The sequence below is a fragment of the Periplaneta americana genome, chromosome 11 (assembly GCF_040183065.1).
Source record: "Periplaneta americana isolate PAMFEO1 chromosome 11, P.americana_PAMFEO1_priV1, whole genome shotgun sequence".
In the NCBI taxonomy this organism is placed as follows: domain Eukaryota; kingdom Metazoa; phylum Arthropoda; class Insecta; order Blattodea; family Blattidae; genus Periplaneta; species Periplaneta americana.
In genome coordinates, this window is record NC_091127.1 from 17,246,195 (window position 1) to 17,268,565 (window position 22,371).

Consider the following 22,371-nt stretch of genomic DNA (forward strand, 5'->3'; position numbering starts at 1 on the left):
CTTTGTAGTGTGTTTTCTGTTTTGTATGCTATGTTGTATTTATGTTTTCTGAATGACGATGCGATCTTGTATTTATTTGTTTGTGTTGTTTATGTGTTGAGATGTCTTTGTAGTGTGTTTTCTGTTTTGTATGCTATGTTGTATTTATGTTTTCTGAATGACGATGCGATCTTGTATTTATTTGTTTGTGTTGTTTGTGTGTTAAGATTTCTTTGTAGTGTGTTTTCTGTTTTGTATGCTATGTTGTATTTATGTTTTCTGAATGACGATGCGATCTTGTATTTATTTGTTTGTGTTGTTTATGTGTTGAGATGTCTTTGTAGTGTGTTTTCTGTTTTGTATGCTATATTGTATTTATGTTTTCTGAATGAGGATGTGATCTTGTTTGTGTTTTTGTTTTCGTATGTTAGTGTGATGTATTTCTTGTGTTCTTGTGTTGTGTTTTGTGTGTTTGTTGAGTTTTTGTTTTGTCTTCCTTATGATGTTGTCTATTATGTTTGGGTTGTAACCATTTTCTTGTAAGCCGCACATGCTTACATAATTAACTCGAGTAAGATCGCCATTTAATCAATTATTTAAATTATATTTTTTCGCATAGCGTGAACCAGTTTTGAATCCAAAGAATGCAAGAATCCCTCGACCTAACAAAAATACACATTTCTTAAATTTTTTAATATTTTCAACATTGTATTTATGTAAAATGAGTTTCTCGTCTATATTCACCATCAAACCAAAAGTGAAAAATTTCCTTGAACTTTAAACTGACAACACTGTGTGTATGGAATGCTGAATCCAGTTTTGAGAAACTTCTTTCTGAAAAACTGGCACATTAATCGCATTAATTATTTTTTACTTCACAACTACCGAAACATTTTTTATTCTTGCTGTGTGGATAAGCTTCAGGGCTTCTACCGCGTTGTCTTGGTGTTCTTGGCTGACGTTTCGACCGCTGTGTTGTGGTCATCTTCAGAGCAGTTGTTGGATAAGGAAATAGTATCGAAAAATCGAAAGAGAATTGGGAGGACAAATTTAAAAGGTACGCAATAACACGGGATTGGACCACGTAGGACCAAGCAGATGCCAGAAGGAGAACCTACAACCTATACTTAGGAACGAGAAACCAGGTCTCCACATGTACGCGGCGCCCCCCCTTCAAGGTCACTCTTTCGGACCTTATGAGGGCAAGTATTTAATATGAACACTCCCCTTCATACAGACCTCAACCGGATTGGACCACGTAGGACCAATCAGATGCCAGAATGAGAACCTACGACCTATCACAGCAATTACTCCCCCCTTCGAGACTACTATATATAAGAGCTGGCAGACTATTTTCTTATCCAACAACTGCTCTGAAGATGGCCACAACACAGCGGTCGAAACGTCAGCCACCAACACCAAGACAACGCGGTAGAAGCCCTGAAGCTTATCCACACACCATGTACACCAGCCGCGGAAGCCTACGCGAACATTTTTTATTCTTGTTCAATATTGTTTATGTTTATAAATACAAAATAAATGTTAATAAGAAACTTTTCGACCTATTTTGTAAACCATCCCGTGGCTCCTCTCAACCCCTTACACAATTTGGGAACCACTGTATTAGAACATTATTAGATTTGCAAAGAAACTAAAACAGAAAAAATCACAACATCTCAGTTGTAGTCATTTTGTGACAAAGTTTGTTCTGTCACATCAGAACATATTACGTAGGTGGCTTCTTCCAAAGTAAGACTCTCTTGCATTGCTTTCATCACTGCAATTTTAAAGTTAAGTTTTTGCATTGTTGAAAGTTGTTTAATGTCTGGCAATAAGCTCTTTAAAAAGTTCATATCACAATCATCATTTTCCTGTGCACGTCTGGTTTCATGTTTCAGTTTTTCTAATTCGACCTTCATTTGAGCTTCTTTAATAGATGCTGTACTCTTTGAATCTGGCTCTTCATCTGAGGTTAGCGAAGGCGAAGGCAAAGGTCGACGCGGAATATCTTCGAACTGAGTGTCCTCCATGTCGGAGTCTGCGCCATTTTCTGTCACGTTTGTGAGTTCAACTTTTCCGATTGCTGGCATCACAGTGAATTGATCTTCTGAGGAATCCGAACTGTGAAAATACGACAGAGTAATACCGTCTTGAGAACTTCGGTGAAGGATACAGGGAACTTTTCGGTTCTGGTCCTTTAGGGCTTTCCATTTATTTCGCACCGTGTTTCCTGAAAGAAAATACAATAAATCGTTGTATTTATTTTTATTTAGGTACCTTTCAATTGGAATGTCCTTTAAAATAGGGGTCTCCAACCTTATTTGTACACGGATCCCATTGGCTTAGCCACAAGATTATGAGGGCCGAAATACTTACCAAATATTATACTTAAACAAATATTTTATTTTGTTATTCATTTTATTTAGGTTATAGGCCTATTACAATACTATTTTCAGACAAAATAGAAATTATATAATTATGTGTATTGTGTAACATTAGGGAATGAATTAAAAATATATAAATTGTACAGGGACATCACTTTATTTTTACCAACATTTTTAACATTAACCTGGCTATACTCGGAAACACTGTTGCCCCCTTCCATTACAGAAGTTTGATGTTACTAGTGCAATATGTAAACAAATCATTTTACTAGGTATAGGAGGAGAGAAAAGTAGTGTATCCATTTATGTTGTAGGGAAATACGATATTACGATTTTCAGTTTGATCATCACTTTTACGGAATTTATCAAAATACAGTAGAGCAGTAACATTTTTTTTTCAAAAACTCAACTTTTCAGGCGGCTATGTTCGTTATGTAATGTCTACTTTATTTAGCATACTAATTATTGATGTTATCATACAATATAGAGAGTGCATTTAAATTGAGGGGGTCATAAGTAAAGGGCTGTAAGTGCACTTAAGTTACTTTTGAGAAAATGGGGTTTAAATATTTAAGCTTTCGTAAAATCGGTGAAATTTTTTATTTAAATTTTAATGTGTGATGCGATTAAAATATCCCTTTGCCACTAAAATTTTAGATACTTTTGCTTACACTGGATGCACTTAACTCATGTTATTACAAATGTCACTAGCATTCCTTTGCTTCTAGCCACCTCAATTTAAAAAAAGCTAATCTGAATTTTTAAATAAGTTGCTGAAAATGGTTGCCGTTCATTACAATGCAGGCTTCAATTCTTTACGCATATTATTAAAAACATTTTGAAGCATATTCTATGAAATTGAATTTATCGTTTCTTGAATATAATTTTTAGTACGATATTATTAATATAGGTTCTTTCTTCTATAGAAAACGCAATCATATTTATGAAACACACTATACACTGCAGTGTTTACTTCACTGCTTGAAGACTTCGAATGCAACAGCGGACGTAAGTTTGTGTGTCTGACGGGAGCAAGGACACATTAGTGAAGGGGTGAGAGTGAAGTACATTCAGAAATGCAGGTACAATAAAAATGCAAGTAAAAATAAAATGATGTCCCTGTATAAGTATGTGTAGGTATTGTGTAACATTCAGGGAATGAACTTTAAAAAAATGCAGAATTATATAAGTACTAGTGGCTTGTGCAGCAAATGCTGCTGCAAACTAAGTTCGTTAGACGTTCAAATAAAAATTTTCCAGATTTATTTTCAATGAAGAATACTTGTCTTTTTGATAGTTATTTGCTTCCATAATAATGAAACATCTGAATGGATTTTTTTAGGCCAAATACTTTTTCTTGAACCTATCCAACTTCAGTTCTTGAGTTTCAACGCGAAAACGCAAGTATCAATGTCAGGACGATAGCAGTAGCTATTTCAGGTCATTGTGGACTGTAGGCAAAAGTTAAAAAAATGCCAGGTTTGCTAAGCTTTCGAACAAAAGCATTTTCGTATAGCTGCTGCATGTAGAACTTGAAATGTAGAGCGTAAAATCATTTTATCCTACTGAAAGATCTTGCTGAAATAATCTGGAGACTACAAAATTTTCTAGGCCTCTTATATTATCAGTAAGTAATACCTTTTTATCTTTCCTTAGGAACGAACTGTAATTTTTGCGCTCTCTCGAGCCAATACTGAACACAATGACACATATCAATATCTACAGCTACACCGCCATTAAGTATATGAAAAAGACCCAACCCCACTGGTTTAATAAGTATAAAAATATTTGATTTTTAATAACAATATTATTATCTTACTTAAGTTTTTTAGTTATATATAGCAGCCACTCAGTAAATTATAGAAATGAAGATCTAAATTAAGATATTCTCTACATTTACTTACATAACCTCAAAACGTTTCACTTTCATGTCATCAATATAGCATCAATATTATGTACAATACAAGAATACACGCATCATGATACTAACTATAATAATATTTAATTTCTAATGGTAATAATGTCATCAAACCACCTCAAGTTTCGTAGATTTGAATATCCAATACACAGCTGTACTCAGAAAATTATACACTGCAGTTTTTAATAACAAATTGAATTGAGCTCTAAATATGTCGGCAACCCTGCAGGTCATGACCTTCGTGTAATAGCCTATTGTTTATTGTAGTGTGTGTTTTGTTCTGAAATTCAAACAAGTCGGCCGTGATTCAATAAAATTAGTTCTCAAAACTGACAACAGATGGATTTTGGAAAATAGGAAAATTATGTAGGAAAATTGACATTTCACTGAAAACTGCTATTTTTCCGAAAAAAAACTTTGGATGCCAGGCATGAAAATGAGAGGTCACTCATTAAAATCCGTTCAGCCGTTTTCACGTAATTTCCATTACCAGTTCAAATTATATATATAGATGTGTGTTGTGTAATATTCAGGGAATGAATTTTAGAAAAACAGAAGTTATATAAGTATGTGTAGGTATTGTGTAAACTTAAAATTACAATCATTTCCAATATTTTTTAATAAGAATTAAATTAATCGACGTAAATGTTACATTTACAATTCCTATTGACAATTTTATTATTGTGGTAGACACGACAGATATATTTTGTGTTCAAAAGACACCTGCTACATCTACCGGCAATGAGAGGCACATTCTCTCACTTTCGAACTCTAATACTCGTATCTCATGAAAGTCGAACTTGTGTTTCCTGACTGTAAACAAGAAGAATCCGAAGCCATTGTTACAATTTTTCCTGCAAAACAATAGCACTAAGCCGTGTTCTTCCCGTTTTCATTTCTTTCTTCGAAATCAGCATCTATTTTTCTTTCCTTCCCCGACTGCATCTTCGTTATAAAAATTTCTCAAGCGCCTTCTCTCGTCTTTTGTTTCGTTAAATTATGTTCAAAGAACACGCGTCCTTCTCCTGATTTTTGTCACCCAGAAGTTTGCATCTCTTAAATAATTATTTCTCTGGATGTCTTGTCTAACTGGTTTTGTTATGAATGGTGTTATGTTTATGGACCTGGAATAAATTACATCATAACAATGGAGGAATCTGAATTGTAGTTTTTGAGCGTTGTAATGGTTAATAGTAGCTCAGTCAGTAAACGTTTCTCACAAAAGGCAACCAGGATTATGTGCCGACTGCATTCTGTGAAACTTAGTGAGAAAAAAGGGGGTTTGAGGAAGATTTTCCCCGATCACTTCGGAATTCTTTATTACTCCTATCCCAAGGTTGCTCCAACGGTCGTCATAGATAGTCTTGCTCGTAGTTTGGTCCAAGTTTCAAGGGTTCAAACCGTCTGAGAGTAACAGACGTCTTTAGCCTGCCTACCTTTGGAAGGAAAGTAATGCCGAAACATCGTGTCCCTAAATGGGAGGCCCCAGACAAATTTATCGTCATATATCGGCCCAAATTCCCTACCTCACAAAAGTTATTTGTGAGCTAAGCACTGAAAATCTATATATATAATTTGAACTGGTAATGGAAATTACGGAAAAACGCCTACACGGATTTTAATAAATGACCCCTCATTTTGATGCTTGAAACTCAAACTTTTTCAGAAAAATAGTAGTTTTCAGTAGAATGTCAATTTTTCAACATAATTTTCCTATTTTCCAAAATCCATCTGTCGTCAGTTTTGAGAACTAGCTAATTGCATTTCAGAATAAAACAAAACACACACTACAGTAAACAATATTACACGAAGGCCATGATCTGCAAGAATGCCGACATATTTGCAGCTCAAATTAAATTGGTTATTAAAAACTGAACTTACTAACAATAATTTACAGGTTCGATTCTGTAGTGTGTAATTTTCTGGGTACAGTTGTGTATTGGATATTAAAAACTACAAAACTTGAGATGGTTTGATGACATTATTACCATTAGAATTGAAATATTATTGTAGTTAATGCCATGATGTGACTATTTTTCATTAATTATACATATAAAAAATAAATAAATAAATAAAAAGGAAATAAGTAAGTAAATAAATAAATAAGTAAATAAATAAATTAGTAAGTAAATAAATAAATAAGTAAATAAATAAATTATTAAGTAAATAAATAAGTGAGTAAATAAGTAAGTAAATAAGTAAGTAAATAAATAATAAATAAATAAGTAATTAAATAAATAAGTAAATAAATAAATAAGTAAATAAGTAACTAAATAAATAAATAAGTAAATAAATAAGTAAGTAACTAAGTAAGTAAATAAATAAATAAGTTAGTAAATAAATAAATAAGTAAATAAGTAAATTAATAAATTAGTAAATAAATAAATAAGTAAATAAATAAGTGAGTAAATAAGTAAGTAAATAAATAATAAATAAATAAGTGAATAAATAAATAAGCAAATAAATAAATAAGTAAATAAATAAGGTAATAAGTAAATAAATAAGTAAATAAGTAAATAAATAACTAAGTAAATAAGTAAATAAATAAGTAAGTAAATAAGTACATAAATACATAAATAAATAAGTAAATAAGTAGGGGAGAGTCGGGTAGTATCGGACATCGGATAATATCGGATAGTGAGTTTCTTTCATCTACCACACGAGGATAGTACCTACCTAATTGACATGGTTACGTTTCTGTGATTTCGCATAGAGAAACGTAACCATGTCATTCAGGTACTATCATATGATGGTAGATGAAAGAAACGCACTGTCGGATATTACCCGATGTCCGATACTACCCGACTCTACCCTAAATAAATTAATAAGTAAATAAGTAAATACATAAATAGTAAATAAGTGAATAAGTAACTAAATACATAATAAAACATAAATAATAAAAACAAATAATAAGAAATTAATTCATTAATTAAATTTTGCACCAGCTTTGCAGCTGCGCATAACATTCGCCGGCAAGCATTTCTTTTTATTCAAGTCTAAAAATTGAGGTGCGCTTTAGATTCGAGTAAACACGGTAATTCAAATTCAAATAGGTATGGTTGTTTCCAAGTTTTGTATCTGGAGAAACTATAGTAACATGTAAATATAATAATAATAATAATAATAATAATAATAATAATAATAATAATAATAATAACCTAATGATACCACAGCCTCGTTGTTCTTAACCCTTCATAACGATATGACTACAGAACTATGAATTCAGGTATTTTTAGTTAAGTAAAAGAATTAGCCGAATATGGCCATGAAATAATGAACAATAAATACGATGCTTTTCGCACCATTAACCAAATAGCAAGAATATAGGTGAACTTATACGCTAGATACTCTAGTTTGCATCCTGGTAATGCAATTGAATTTATAATGAACTAAGATTTTGTCTGGGTACTCCCATTTTCTAACGATTATCCCACATTTATTGCTAACACCGTTAACAAAAAAGACAATTATTGGTATATTGTCATACTCGCAAGTCACAAAGTCTACGAAATTCCTACAGCAAACCCTTTCAAGGGGAAGTTAACTACAGATACTCCCTACAATCCCCTCCGTCAGTGTCTGTGTCGTGAGGTATGAATGTCTTCAGTCAGTCAAAACTTTCAATTATGCATAATGATACCAATTTATTCGTTCTTTACAAAAGTGGTTACTTGGTGGATGAACTCACCGTTCACTTGTCTGTCTGTCTCAGTCTTGATAACAGCGCTGAAATTAGCATGAATAGTGATCTCAGCTCCCACATCCTCGTCCATTTCCATCTGATCCGTCCGTTTCCAAAGAGATAGGTAGCTACTGCAGGCAGTACAGATTACATAGGCACCTAGAGGGAATTGGACAATTACTATGCTGAAAAACATACTTCGAAAAACAATAAACACACTTTGAAACACAATGAACACGGTTTGAAACACAATAAACACTTTAAAACACACAAGAAACATACTTTGAAATTCGCTTTGAAACACATAATAAACACACTTGTTATTCTGTTAATGTAACATTTCAGCTTATCTTACTTTTGAGGTTAAGTACTGTTGTTTCGTATTTCCGGTCTGAGTAGTTGGCAATAGTATTGAGTATGCCGTGATAACATAGCAACACAGTATGGGCTATTCCATATGAAATCGATCAGTAAAAAACCTCGCATTTTTTATACTCTAATTTTTTTCCCTACTTATACAAGGTGCTGAGGAGAGTGCATTTGCAAAAATGTACTATCGAAAGTCAAACGGCTTTCGTATTGTTGAGCGACAAATTTAGCGTATTTTATAGAAACAAGCCTCTTTCAGCGTTCAGAACTCTGGAACCATTTACTGCAGAACATTGAATGAGAAATCCTTATTTTTATTGTATACAGAGAGAGAGACAGTCTGATTTTACTTACTTTTAGGCTTTTTGCCCATTTGTAAAAATGTAAAAAAAATATTGAGAAAAAACCTTGCATTATTAAGAGGGATTCGGCATTGTTTGCTTAGTGTCACAGCAATAAGTTTCGAGGGCATTAAATAAATTATATTCACACGCCTAGACTTGAACGGCGCAACACAGCAAGCACTGGTCGAGAGATGAAGATAAGCGAGCTTTGGGCGTCATTTTACTCCTGTGTTTATGAAAACCTGTGATAAAGCTAGCCCAGCTATGCGCTACTAGACGAAACATCACGTGTTTATGTCTCCTGGCCTTGCTTGCCTAGGCTAGCTCCCGCCTCACAGTCAGCTGATTACTTCACGCGCGTACTATTTATTTTCTTTATTTGATTTTTCAATACTTTCTTATTAACGTTGCACCAGTAAAAAATACGCACTTTCAATGCGGAATTTAACCATATATTTTGAAAATATTTTTTCGTGGGAAAAGGTGTCTTAATTTTAAAAAAAGTCTAAATTTCTCCATTTCCATAAAAAGTAAGAAAAACTGTTTACATGCCAATATAAACTTTAACATTTCAGCATCAAAATAAACCATGATTTTTATCATTGGGTGAAAGGGTTTCGGAGCCACATCAGTTTAAAGTTGCTAATTTTATGAAAATACGATAAATTAAAAAATATTTCAAATTTAAACACTATGAAGTTCTGATGCCTCAAACTTTGCACAAACCATTGTATCATAGTTGTCTACGGACAGGAAAAGTTTCATTGTATTTAAAAATTGCAAGATCAATTTTCTCTATATTTCGGTCGATTTGAGGTGGAATAGCCCGTATAGTATATACAGTACGAAGCCTGAGTTGTTTAGAGTACTAGGAACAATAGACTGTGCCGGTACTATTTCGCATTGTCTATGATGAGGCGATAGTAGCGATCCTAGTGGGTAGCAACTATCTGTGGATGCATATTCCCCACGTATTGAGCTTCGTGACTATATATTTACTAGATTGTGATAGCAGTTTGTTTTTGAACTTCATTGCAAGGAAACATAATAATGTCTTATTGCTGTGTTTTATAATAATTATTATCATTTCCGTAAGTAATTCAGCTTTGCAAGTTATTTAATTTTATTCGTTGAATAATCTACAAGTAGATTCAATACCTGCAAGGACGACGATAAATATTTTGTACTTATATTTCATGTGAAATAAAAATCGGAAATAAAATTTGTTCTACGCGAAAAGGAGAACAAATTCTACTATGAATATGTCTCTTACAGTACAAGCTTTCATTGATCAAAAGTTAAGTTTAACAGACGGAATGAAATATCTTCTCATAGCTACTGCAGAAATTTACTACTAATTTTGTAGAATCCTTTTGGTTGTAAAAAACCATTTCCAGTTCCGAGTGCCAGAACTCTTGTAACTTTTTTTTACCTCCTACTGCCAAATAACCTGCAAGCCCGGGATTTTGAATCGTCTCTTAATCGGGAAAGTTGTTTTAGTTCGAACTGGGAGAAAAGGAAAACTTGGCGCAAGAACATTAGTGTTTGGACGATGAGAAACAAAAGAATGACGTAAGAAAGTTCAGTTTAACTCGTCGTGCTTTATGTCACATTGACCAGGAACTTCATCTGCAAGACAATGCTACGCGCAAATCATTGAATAACAAGCCACGGGTAAAGAAAAACGACATTATGAAGGCCTCAAGCCTGCTTTTATGCAATCAGCGTTTCTTTTTAGTATCTATATATATATAATTTGAACTTGTAATGACATTACGGGAAAACGGCTGAACGGATTTTAATAAATGACCCCTCATTTTCAAGCTTGGAACTCAACGTTTTTCAGAAAAATAGTAGTTTGCAGTGAAATGTCAATTTTCCTACATAATTTTCCTATTTTTCAAAATCCATCTTTCGCCAGTTTGAGAATTAATTGCATTTCAGCGTGATTTCAGAATAAAACAAAACACACAACTACAATAAACAATACACTATTACACGAAGGCCATGGCCTGCAGGATTGCTGACATATTTAGAACTCAAATTCAATTGGTTATTAAAAACTTCAAGACATACTAAAAATAATTCGCAGGTCTGATTCTGCGGTGTGTAATTTTCTGAGTACAGCTGTGTATTAAATATTAAAATCTACAAAACTTGAGGTGGTTTGATGACATTATTACCATTAGAAATCAAATATTATTATAGTTAATGCTATATGATGTGACTATTTTTCATTAATTATACATATTAATGCTATATTGATGACATGAAAGTTAAACGTTTTGGGATTATATAAGTAGATGTAGAGAATATTGTAAGTTAGATCTTCATTACTATAATTTACTGAGTGGCGGCTATACAGTATATATAACTACGAAACGTACGTAAGATAATAATATTGTTATTAAAATTCAAATATTTTTATAGTTATTAATCAAGTGGGGTTGGGTCTAGTTCGTATAGTTAATGGTGGTCATTCCCTTCAGTATTGGCTCGAGAAAGCGCAAAAATTACAGTTCCTAAGGAAAGACCAAAAGGTATTACTTACTGATAAAATAAGAGGCCTACAAAATGTTGTAGTCTCCCAATCATTTCAGCAAGACCTCTTAGCAGGATAAAGTGATTTTACCTTTTACATTTCAAACTCTACATGCAGCAGCTATACCAAGATGCTATGTCTATTGTTCGAAAGCATAGCAAACCTGACGTTTTTTAAACTTTCGCCTACAATCCACAATGACCTGAAATAGTTACTGCTTTACTCCCACATGAAAAATCCACTGATCGTCCTGACATTGTTGCTTGCGTTTTCGTGTTGAAACTAAAAAACTGAATGTGGATAGGTTCACGAAAAAGTATTTGGCATAAAAAAATATTCAAAGGGAGTATGTTTCATTAATATGGAAGGAAGTAACTTTCAAAATGTCTGGTATTCTTCGTTGAAAAATATTTATTTGAACGTCTAATGAACTCAGTTTGCAGGATTTGCCGTACAAGCCACTAGTTTTATTGTAATTTGTAAGCTATGTTGATGCTGGAAAAGATCTGTGTTGTGAGATGACATATACTGTCCCATTGTAGATTATTGTACCTTTTGATAGAATTGAATCCTTCATCATGTCACAAATTTTGTAATAGACTGTCATTCAAAAGACAGGCATAGACTGCATGATTTCTCGTGCACCGTAATAAAGAAATAACTGTCGGGTTCTATATTATATTAAAACGCTTTTTATAGAAACATTTACCTGGAACATTGGGTCAAAAAAATTTTATAGAATAATGGTGGGTTGCAAGAACGCATTTATTCCTTCGTTAGCCGCTAACGGACCAATAAGTTCGAAAGACGCGTTGCAAGAAATATCTTTAGTGTTATTGGTCCGTTAAAGGATTCACTAACTTAGAGATCTGATTTCCCTCCTATAGTAATATTTATTCCTCCGTTAGACAGCCATCTTACGTACATTTTGTGTATTGGCGAGTACTTTATATATTTTGATTCATCATAATGTTACCTGCATGAAATCCAGGCTTGCGATATTTTGTATATAGGCCTATATACACGAAATTAAAATAATATTGCATATGATGGCTAAAAAGTAATACCTCGTATCTTTACATTTACAGGTAAATAAAAAAACTGTTTTAGAAATTAGTTTTTCAAAATTGATAAACTTACTCCTATATATGTTTCTGCTTTGCAAGATCTTCTATTCGAAAACAAAATATTAGTACACTGTCCAATTTTGTGAACATAGTAATAATGTAGTTAGTCTAACTACTAATAATGTAGTTAAACTAAATTACCAATTGTGTATCTATTCTTAGCCATCGATATATGGTAATTTGATTATTTATTTATTTATTTATTTATTTATTTATTTATTTATTTATTTATTTATTTGTTAATTTTGTATCTCTTCTTAGCCATCGATATACGGTAATTTGATTATTTATTTATTTATTTATTTATTTGTTTGTTAATTTTGTATCTCTTCTTAGCCATCGATATACGGTAATTTGATTATTTATTTATTTATTTATTTATTTATTTATTTATTTATTTATTTATTTATTTATTTATTTATTTGTTAATTTTGTATCTCTTCTTAGCCATCGATATACGGTAATTTGATTATTTATTTATTTATTTATTTATTTATTTATTTATTTATTTATTTATTTATTTATTTATTTATTTATTTATTTATTTATTTATTTATTTATTTATTTGTTAATTTTGTATCTCTTCTTAGCCATCGATATACGGTAATTTGATTATTCATTTCTTTATTTTTGTTTGTTTGTTTGTTTGTTAATTTTGTATCTCTTCATAGCCATCGATATACGGTAATTTGATTATTTATTTATTTATTTACTTATTTATTTATCTATTCATTTTTTTATTTAGTTATTTATTTGTTTGTTTCTTTTTTGTTTATTTATTTATTTATTTATTTGTTTGTTTGTTTGTTTGTTTGTTTGTTTGTTTGTTAATTTTGTATCTCTTCTTAGCCATCGATATACGTAATTTGATTATTTATTTATTTATTTATTGTTTGCTTGTTTGTTTGTTTGTTTGTTTGTTTGTTAATTTTGTATCTCTTCATAGCCATCGAAATACGGTAATTTGATTATTTATTTATTTATTGATCTATTTATTTATTTATCTATTCATTTATTTATTTAGTTATTTATTTGTTTGTTTCTTTTTTGTTTATTTATTTAATTATTTATTTATTTATTTATTCTTCGAATAGCGAGGTTATTATTTATTTCTTTATTACAGACTCCAGTTCATCGTCTTACGACGAGGTTATGTGCTCTGTAGTCTGTCTTTTTGTTTTCTATAAAATCAATGCACTCGTGCGCTATTTCTAATAACAAATAGGCATATTTATCTTTCTCACTGAAACTTCTGTTCCTGATTTCTTTCTGGTTCGTATTAGTCTAAATTTATTGCAAACTTTGACAACATTAAAAGGAATATTTCTCACAACAGTCAAGCAGCCAATGTTCACTTTTTATTCATTCATGTCCTATTGCGTCACTTGTGAAATCCAAAGATGCTTGGTTAACGATCCAATAACTAGTGGCCCGTTAAATTTCTCTTCTGCAACCCGACAATCCACTAACTTTAAAGGTCCACTGACTAATGGAAGAATACATTATTTATAGGTCTGTTTTGTTGCAACCCAGCATAAGTGTTACAATATGGATTACCATTTTGTTAAAATTATATTTATCCATGACCATAACAAAAAACATGCCTTTACTAAATACTTTTGCGTTTATAAAGTAGGATTTTATTCAACATTACTTTATTTCACTAGTGAGATAAAGACTTTACCTCACAGTTTGAACTTTATCTCACAGTTCATTAGTATTTTCCTAGTACCCGGGTACACACGTATACTTTTCCATTCAACTATTACTCAAGAAGTTAATACATTAGTTACTATATGTCACTACCTCTACTTCTTTATTACCATTTCTTAAATATACATACACTCAATCTCCTTCTCTTTTCTCTATCTACTAATTCGTAATTTGTGCATTGCATCCATATCTAATATGTATTTTTTTTTTTTTTTAATTTTGTAATAATTTACCTTTTGGGATGCGAGGAGACTTGAACCTGCGAAGTTGGGTTTATAGGATTTTAAAACAACACGCGTTAGCCAACTGAGCTAAGTTTAAGTTAAGTTTACAGAAGTAAAATGGGAAATTATTTTACTCACATTATTCCCGTGAACACTTCTAAATAATCCCTGAAACTTCAAAAAGGCGAAAATATACGTTTAAAATGAAATATATATATATATATATATATATATATATATATTAAAATTATGTCATTAATTATAATTTGTTATTTATCCAGCGCCTTAGATACCATTCTTCACTAATCATGGCCTCCTACATCATAACCTACCTAGTACAAGTATCGATTCTAAAATCCATGCCATGATATGTGATTATTTGAGGACTTATTTTCAACATATTTTCTTTTATAAAACAGAATTTTTCGTTATGGTCATGGATAAAATTACGTATGGCACTTGTGAGCGTGATCTTTATTGCGCTCGTGTAATTTAAGCACGAGGCTGACGCCTCGTGCTTAAATCTTTCCACTCTCGCAATAAAGATGCACTTACCTCACAAGTACCATAAATAACTATTATCTTTCGGACTTACTTGTTCTTAAAATATATCGCTATCACCTTCCAAATCACTCATTCTATGTGATAGATGTTCACTAAGCAAAGAAATGCTCTATATTTCACAACCGGAAATAGTTTCGTAGTTTTCTATACGAATTAGGCTACAATGAACTTCGTCTTGTCATTGAAAAGCGCTTGGCGATATTCTATTATTTGCGTAGTCATGTGAATGGCTCGTTCATTTGAATCCGAAGGCTCGTGCAAATGAAAGTCTGGCATCAGACCCATAATTCCGACGTGACAAAACACGCTCGACTTCCTGCGTGGTTGGAAAAAAATAAAACACTTCGCTATACAATGGGAACGAAAACATAATGGTTTCTTCCTTTGTTTTATGCTTTGAATTCTTTACTTATGAGTTCTAAGCATGAATCATTCAGTCGTCTGAACCAAAGAAGAAAAGAACTTATTCAAAACTCGACACTGTTTAATTTTTTGTATTTCGAGGACCTTTTCAGCTGCGTCTCTCACTCAAGTTTCAGTGCGATCCCCGGCCAAGTTGGCAGAAAATTGACCCTGGACCGCCACTGCCACTTATATTATAACATTAGGAGTTGTTAATACTGGTCGATCAGCTTATTCTCTCTATTCTGGTAAACAGTGATGAAGTTTGTTACAAGTGTGGAAAAATTAGATTTCGTCCTTGGAAAAAAAAAGTGAAAATGGGTCGAAATTCAGGAGTGTGGACGTGAAGTGGCAGATTGTTGGAATGTGGAAGAATGACTTGAGATAATATCTAACTTTATTCCAAAATTAATTGATCTAAATGCATCCATTCTGGAGTAATTAATTTTTTTCTACAAAAAATTTAATTTTTCAGTAAATTTTCATAACAGAAGAATCTATTTATATAATTTGAACTGATAATGGAAATTACGGGAAAACGGCTGAACGGATTTTAATGAATGACCCCTCATTTTGAAGCTTGGCACCCAAGGATTTTCAGAAAAATAGTAACTTTCAGTGAAACGTTAGTTTTCCTACATAATTTTCCTATTTTCCAAAATCCATCTTTCGTCACTTTTGAGACCTAATTGCATTTCCGAATAAAACAAAACACAGACTACAATAAACAATAGGCTATTTATTACACGAAGGCCATGACATGCAGAATTGCTGACATATTTAGAGTTCAAATACAATTGGTTATTAAAAACTTCAAGACTTACTAAAAATAATTTATAGGTCTGATTCTGAGGTGTGTAATTTTCTGAGTGCAGCTGTGTATTGGATATTAAAATCTACAAAACTGGAGGTGGTTTGATGACATTATTACCATTAAAAATGAAATATTATTATAGTTAATGCCATGATGCTAATATGTATAAACTACAAAACTTGCGTAAGATAATAATATCGTTATTGTTATTAAAAATCAAATATTTTTATAGTTATTAATCAAGTGGGGTTGGGTCTTTTTCATATACTTAATGGCGGTGTGGTGTACATATTTATATGCGTTATTCTCTTCAGTAGGCTATTGGCTCGAGAGAGCGCAAAAATTACAATTCCTAAGGAAATACCAAAAGGTATTACTTACTGATAAAATAAGGTGCCTACAAAATGTTGTAGTCTCCCGATCATTTCAGCAAGATCTCTTAGCAGGATAAAATGATTTTACCCTCTACATTTCAAGCTTTACATGCAGCAGCTACACCAAGATGGTATGTCTATTGTTCCAAAGCATAGCAAACCTGACTTTCTTTTAACTTTCACCTACAATCCACAATGACCTGAAATAGCTACTGCTTTACTCCCTCATGAAAAACCCACTGATCGTCCTGACATTGTTACTTGCGTTTTCGGGTTGAAACTCAAAAGCTGAAGGTGGATAGGTTCACGAAAAAGTATTTGGAATAAAAAAAAATATATTCAGAGGGTGTATGTTTCATTATTATGGAAGCAAATAACTTTCAAAATGTCTGGTATTTTTCATTGAAAATAAATCTAAAAAGTTTTTTATTTGAACGTCTAATGAACTTAGTTTGCAGCATTTGCTGCACAAGCCACTAGTTGTTATATAATCCACAGTTTGAAAGATAGAGAGATTGGATTTGCAGTAAAAAAACTTTATTTTTTACATGAATTTAGTCCCTTTATAAACATCACGGGATTTCACATACTGTAAGTATGAGGTCAGGAGTGCAATATCTCTTTCGAAGAGGTGTCCTTAAACTTCTGGTAGACCTGTAAAGAGTACACACAAGTATGGAAAGAATAACTGCAGACGGGATACTTGGCAATAGACTGCCTGTTATGACCTACAAGTAAAAATTTCAAGGGAAAAAATGTGTCGTAAACCAGCAATATCAATAACATTCCTGCTTCGGAACTGGAAAATAGAATATCCAATTCCTGATTAGGAGAAGAAAGAAGAAGAAGCATTTATATATCATATGGAGACATGAAAGCATGACCATTTATTTTCTCGTAAGGTCCCTGAGCCAAATAACGCCATGTATACCTTTAACGCCACCCTATTAAAATTTGTTAACGACACAAGTTTTCGGTAGTGCACTACTGTAGCCTGCATTCTCTTGCAATCTAGTGATGAAATGAGTTACTAGCTGTCCGCTGACATTTACGAGTGACATTATATTCCGTCATTTTCCTGTTGTGTGTTGATAGTGAATGGCTGTTCTTATATCAAGGTAAGAGGCAATATTTTATTTTGTGTGTTGAGCAAATAATAACTATATTAAACTATATATTTTCGTGATCCTTAAACATTCTTCTATGTATAGAAAGTATTTGCTATCTATACAATTTGATAATGTTAGAGAAACAGGCATGTCATGTTATCAAGTACTCAGTGGCGTTAAAGGTCTACAGACAAAATTTTAGGTTATGTTAGTACTAAGGCTGACAGTACAGCATCAGTGTGAAAACATCAGGAAAATCACTAAGCTTTCAACTTACAAATTTTCAGAATGTGCAGTGATGATATTGCTTATCGAACTCTTATTTTTTTTTATTTTACATAACTTAATTTTTTTGTTTTACTTATTGGAAAACATTCATATTAAAGTAAGGTAAATGCTTTTGTGTTTAATAACTTTCTACTTTGTCACATTGTCTCTTTTTTTAAAGTAAGGAGTCACTGGAAAACTTATTTTCCTAATCCATCTGGTGTTTCAGTTTCAGATCAAGAATCTTTCATTAGTATTGAGTGATTTTGTATCTTTTATTAACAGAAACTCAACTTTAGTCGCTTAGTTCAATTTGTGTTGCTTAGGAAAAATAATTCATTAACAATTATAAGTGTATAGGTTACTAGAAAATAGGTGGCGTTAATTGGACAACCTGTTCCTAACAACGCCAGTTTACAAAGTTTTCCTATTTGAGTTCTAATTCTTGTTCGGTATATAATATATCCATTTTCATTCTGCTATTTTGTAAAGATAAGATTACAGTTTCTATTTCATAATTTTCGTGTTTGTACATAACTTATTTCCAGAGCAAAAGTGACTGAAGTGTTAAGGTGGCGTTATTTGGTACGTGTGCCTTAAGATATGAGATATTTTCCCATGATTACATTTTGACGCTGTCAGACACTAAAATGTTTCGAACTAATACTGGGCTGAACCTGGTTAATTGTAACTGTTTACTTAACATTGTAGCGCTTTGATTTCAACTGCATATTGCTCTCATGGCTCGGGATTTCCCTTGGGTATTTCAACACTACTGCTCCTGTCAACTGTTTGACATCTTCTGAACTAAACCGACAGATGTCACTATATCATCGCCTGTAATCTGCTCGCAATCCCAATTTGCGGTTGCTCCAAATCCAAAACAATTCTGTTACAAATACAGCAAATATTAAAATGTAATTATTACATCTGCTAATCATTTTGCGAAATTAAGGTCATTTCCAAATGTCTTAGCTAAAATAATGCACAAAGAAAATACAATATTGTATGAAAAAAAATTTATATCCCATAACTTTTCTATATAACTCTTCATTGTTAAAAGTACACACGTATACGACATAATAATAATAATAATAATAATAATAATAATAATAATTATAATAATAATAATTTATTTATTTAATCTGGCAGAGCTAAGGCCAGTAGGCCTTCTCTTCCGCCCAGCCAGACTCTAATTTTAATTAAATACATTTGCTTACATAGTTATTACATTAATATCTAGATCATAAAAGAACATGAAAGTAAATAATGAAAATTGGATAACTAATGTTAGTGTGACAATAATAAACATTGGTAAGAAATAGTTATAATAATAATAATAATAATAATAATAATAGTAATAATAATAATAATGAGATAATTTAGATATTTATCTGTGATATATATAACAATTAAACATTGAGAAACCTGAAACAGCTATTATTGTTAACAAGAATTGTTAGAAAAATATCTCGTTAGCCTATTCTAAAATTGGTTTGATGTCTGACAGTCCCTGACATTACTCGGTAGGGAATTCCAAAGTCGAGGAACAGCCACAGTGAAAGAAGATGAATATGAGGATGTTCGGTGGGAGGGAATGGATAATATTGCGGAGTGTTGTGATCGTGTGTCTAGGTTATGATGGGTGGATAAATTTTGAAAACGAGACGCAAGATAGTCAGGGATGGAGAAATGCAATATGTGAAAGAGAAGGGAAAGACAGTGGATTTTCCTACGATCTTCTAGACGGAGCCAGGACAACATTTCGAGGGATGGTGTTACGTGATCAGCCCGGCGAATATTGCAGACGAAACGGACGCACATATTATGAACACGTTGTAGTCTCTGCGCCGAAGTAACGCTTAGGTCAGTAAGCAGAATATCACAGTAATCGAAGTGGGGCATCACGAGTGTTTGCACTAACATAGGGTAAAGGTTGGTAATATTGTGATATGGGTAATATCGTGATAGTTATTTTTGAGAATTTATTACAATTTTACTGAGCGAAAGGGAGATCGGTTTTTTGCGTCAACGTATTAAGGGAATGTTCGTGGACAAGTTTCTGCACAAAACCGGTTCTTCTCTCGCTCAGTAAAATTGTAATAAATTCTCAAAAAGAACTATCACAATATTACTCGCATCACAATATTACCAACCTTTACCCTACACATAACGTATACTAAGTTTAAGCTTTACCTTCAAATTAATGTTACATACAAAACTTTTTAAAAATAAATCAAGTGATATTTTGCTAGTGTTTAAAAAAACATTCAGGCATACAAGAAGTGACAAACAATATATTTCTTTCTATATTAATGTTTACGTATTTATAATCTTTATTAAATTTCATGTATGAAAACATGATAATATATGATATTTATTCATCCATCGTATTTCTGTAAGATGACCTGTTACAATTCTATATTTGTTGTCTTACTTTACAATTTTTTTACCTATGCCAACTCAATTCTTTCATCATGTTGCCAGAGATAATTTCGGTTTTTGGTTATTTTCTTGAATTAGTTCCTCAGAAGAAAATACAAAGTACGTCATTTATTGTTCACGGACATAAGAAGATTAATTTTTGTTTCCAATTCTGCACGTAAAGTATATTAATTATAAAAAAACATAAGAATCTTCAATTATTTACAAATCATACGTTAAATATATGCTTATGCTTTGATTTTGTACAAATTTACATAAAACACATATCAAATTATTGAAATAATATACAAAATTAGTAATTTGCGAAGATATCTATATTTAAGATTGATAAAAATATGAAAGATATCAGTTACTCATGATGATATTGTATTACTGATTTCTAATCTGGAGGAGGAAAATATTTCTAAAAGATGGTGTTGCGAAGATGACAAATAGCCTTCCGTTTCATTGCTTCATTATACACCTCACGTCTTTTACAACAACTCAATTCTTTCATCATGTTGCCAGAGATAATTTCATTTTTGGTTATTTTCTTGAATCAGTTCCCCAGAAGAAAATACAAAGTACATCATGTATTGTTCATGAACATAAGAAGATAAATTTTTGTTTCCAATTCTGCACGTAAAATATATTAATTATTATTAAAGAAACATAAGATATCTTCAATTATATTTACAAATCATACGGCTAAATGGATGCATATTCTTGATTTTGTACAAATTTACATAAAACATACCTATATCAAATTATTGAAATAATATATATTCTATAATTTTTAATTTGGGAAGATATCTATAGTTAAGATTGATAGAAATATGAAAGATATCAGTTACTCATGATGATATTGTACTACTGATTTATAGTCAAATAACAAAGGGAGTTCAGAACTAATGGACGCTTTTACTTTAAAAACATAGATTTGTATCTACTTAAAAAGTCTAATGTTATGGTAAATATCTTCAATACAGCTGAACCTCCATCATTAAATTTATTGGGTGAAATTAGATTATATGATAGTTTAATTGGTTGATTTTATGTTACGTACCTGAATATAGGAATAATTTAGCAGGTAATAACTGAGTTCTCCGAAGAAATAATTCTGTAAGAATCATTCATGTCTTCGAAGAAAATATTTTTTTTAGGTACGGTAATAATTAAAATCTGTTAGAAATTAATTTTGTAGGTAATAATTAAATTGTCTGAGGGAATAATAACTAGGCTTTGGACAGTGAAGGGTATCACTTTGAAACTGGTCTGCCACGCAATTTCCAAAATAGGTAACGCAGTAAAGAAGTTGCAAAGTTAATCTGTGAATAAGTTTATATTCAATAATTAAATTCTTTGAGCAAACAATTTTGCTATGGTTCGACATAAACACATCTTTCCTCTCTTCTGCGGAGTACATATTGCATCAAGATGGAAATTTTGTTATTTATTTCAAGTAAAAACCCACTAAAGCTATCATAATTTTATTGGATAAATCGATTCGTAGATATCTGAAGATGGGTTTACATACAGCAAACATAAGAATTCGTTATTTGTAAACGTCTATAAAGAAAGCGAATGAATGAGTTCACTCATCTTCGCTGAGATTTCGTTCGACTTCGGTGACAACAGATATTCAGTTCTTCCGAGAATCAAAACGAATTCTAGCATTCAAGATATAGGTACAAATCTTTCCTAGCTTCATCATCTAGGTTTTCTAGATTTCTGTCGTAATTTTTCTTCTAAAATTATACACACTACACTTGTAACAATAACTTCTTCGTCTGACATGATTTCTTCCGAAAGCGAAAAATCACCGAATAAAATTGTTTGCGCAATGTAAACACTTGAATTAATTAAGAAGGCGAAGGAAAAAGAGAACCATCTGAATGTATTCGTACGCATTTATTCTTATTCGTTCACTACATATAAACTTACGTCAACGAGAAAAAAAATCGTGTAATATATATTATATCTGAAACCGAATTTTCTGTGTCATAAATGCTGACAAACTTGCAGTTACATGAAAATATGGAAACTGGTTTTTCGCAGTAATAAGTTTCTACCTTCCCTTAATATGCTACATGTAAAAAAAAGTAAAAATGAATGCAGTGTAAGTGAAATAGTGA

General features: G+C 31.8%; 2 protein-coding genes across 2 annotated transcripts in view; one reads left to right on the plus strand and one right to left on the minus strand.

Annotated features, from left to right (window-relative positions):
* Nucleotides 1-22,371, plus strand: part of LOC138708853 (uncharacterized) — a 425,577-nt gene that overhangs the window by 295,341 nt on the left and 107,865 nt on the right. The window lies entirely within an intron of this gene.
* LOC138708590 (uncharacterized) lies at nt 1,223-8,112 on the minus strand. Its single transcript, XM_069838706.1, has 2 exons — nt 7,970-8,112; nt 1,223-2,209 (listed from the first exon to the last, which is right to left on the minus strand). The coding sequence occupies exons 1-2, from the start codon at nt 8,058-8,060 to the stop codon at nt 1,656-1,658; spliced, it is 645 nt and encodes a 214-aa protein (XP_069694807.1). The 5' UTR covers nt 8,061-8,112; the 3' UTR covers nt 1,223-1,655.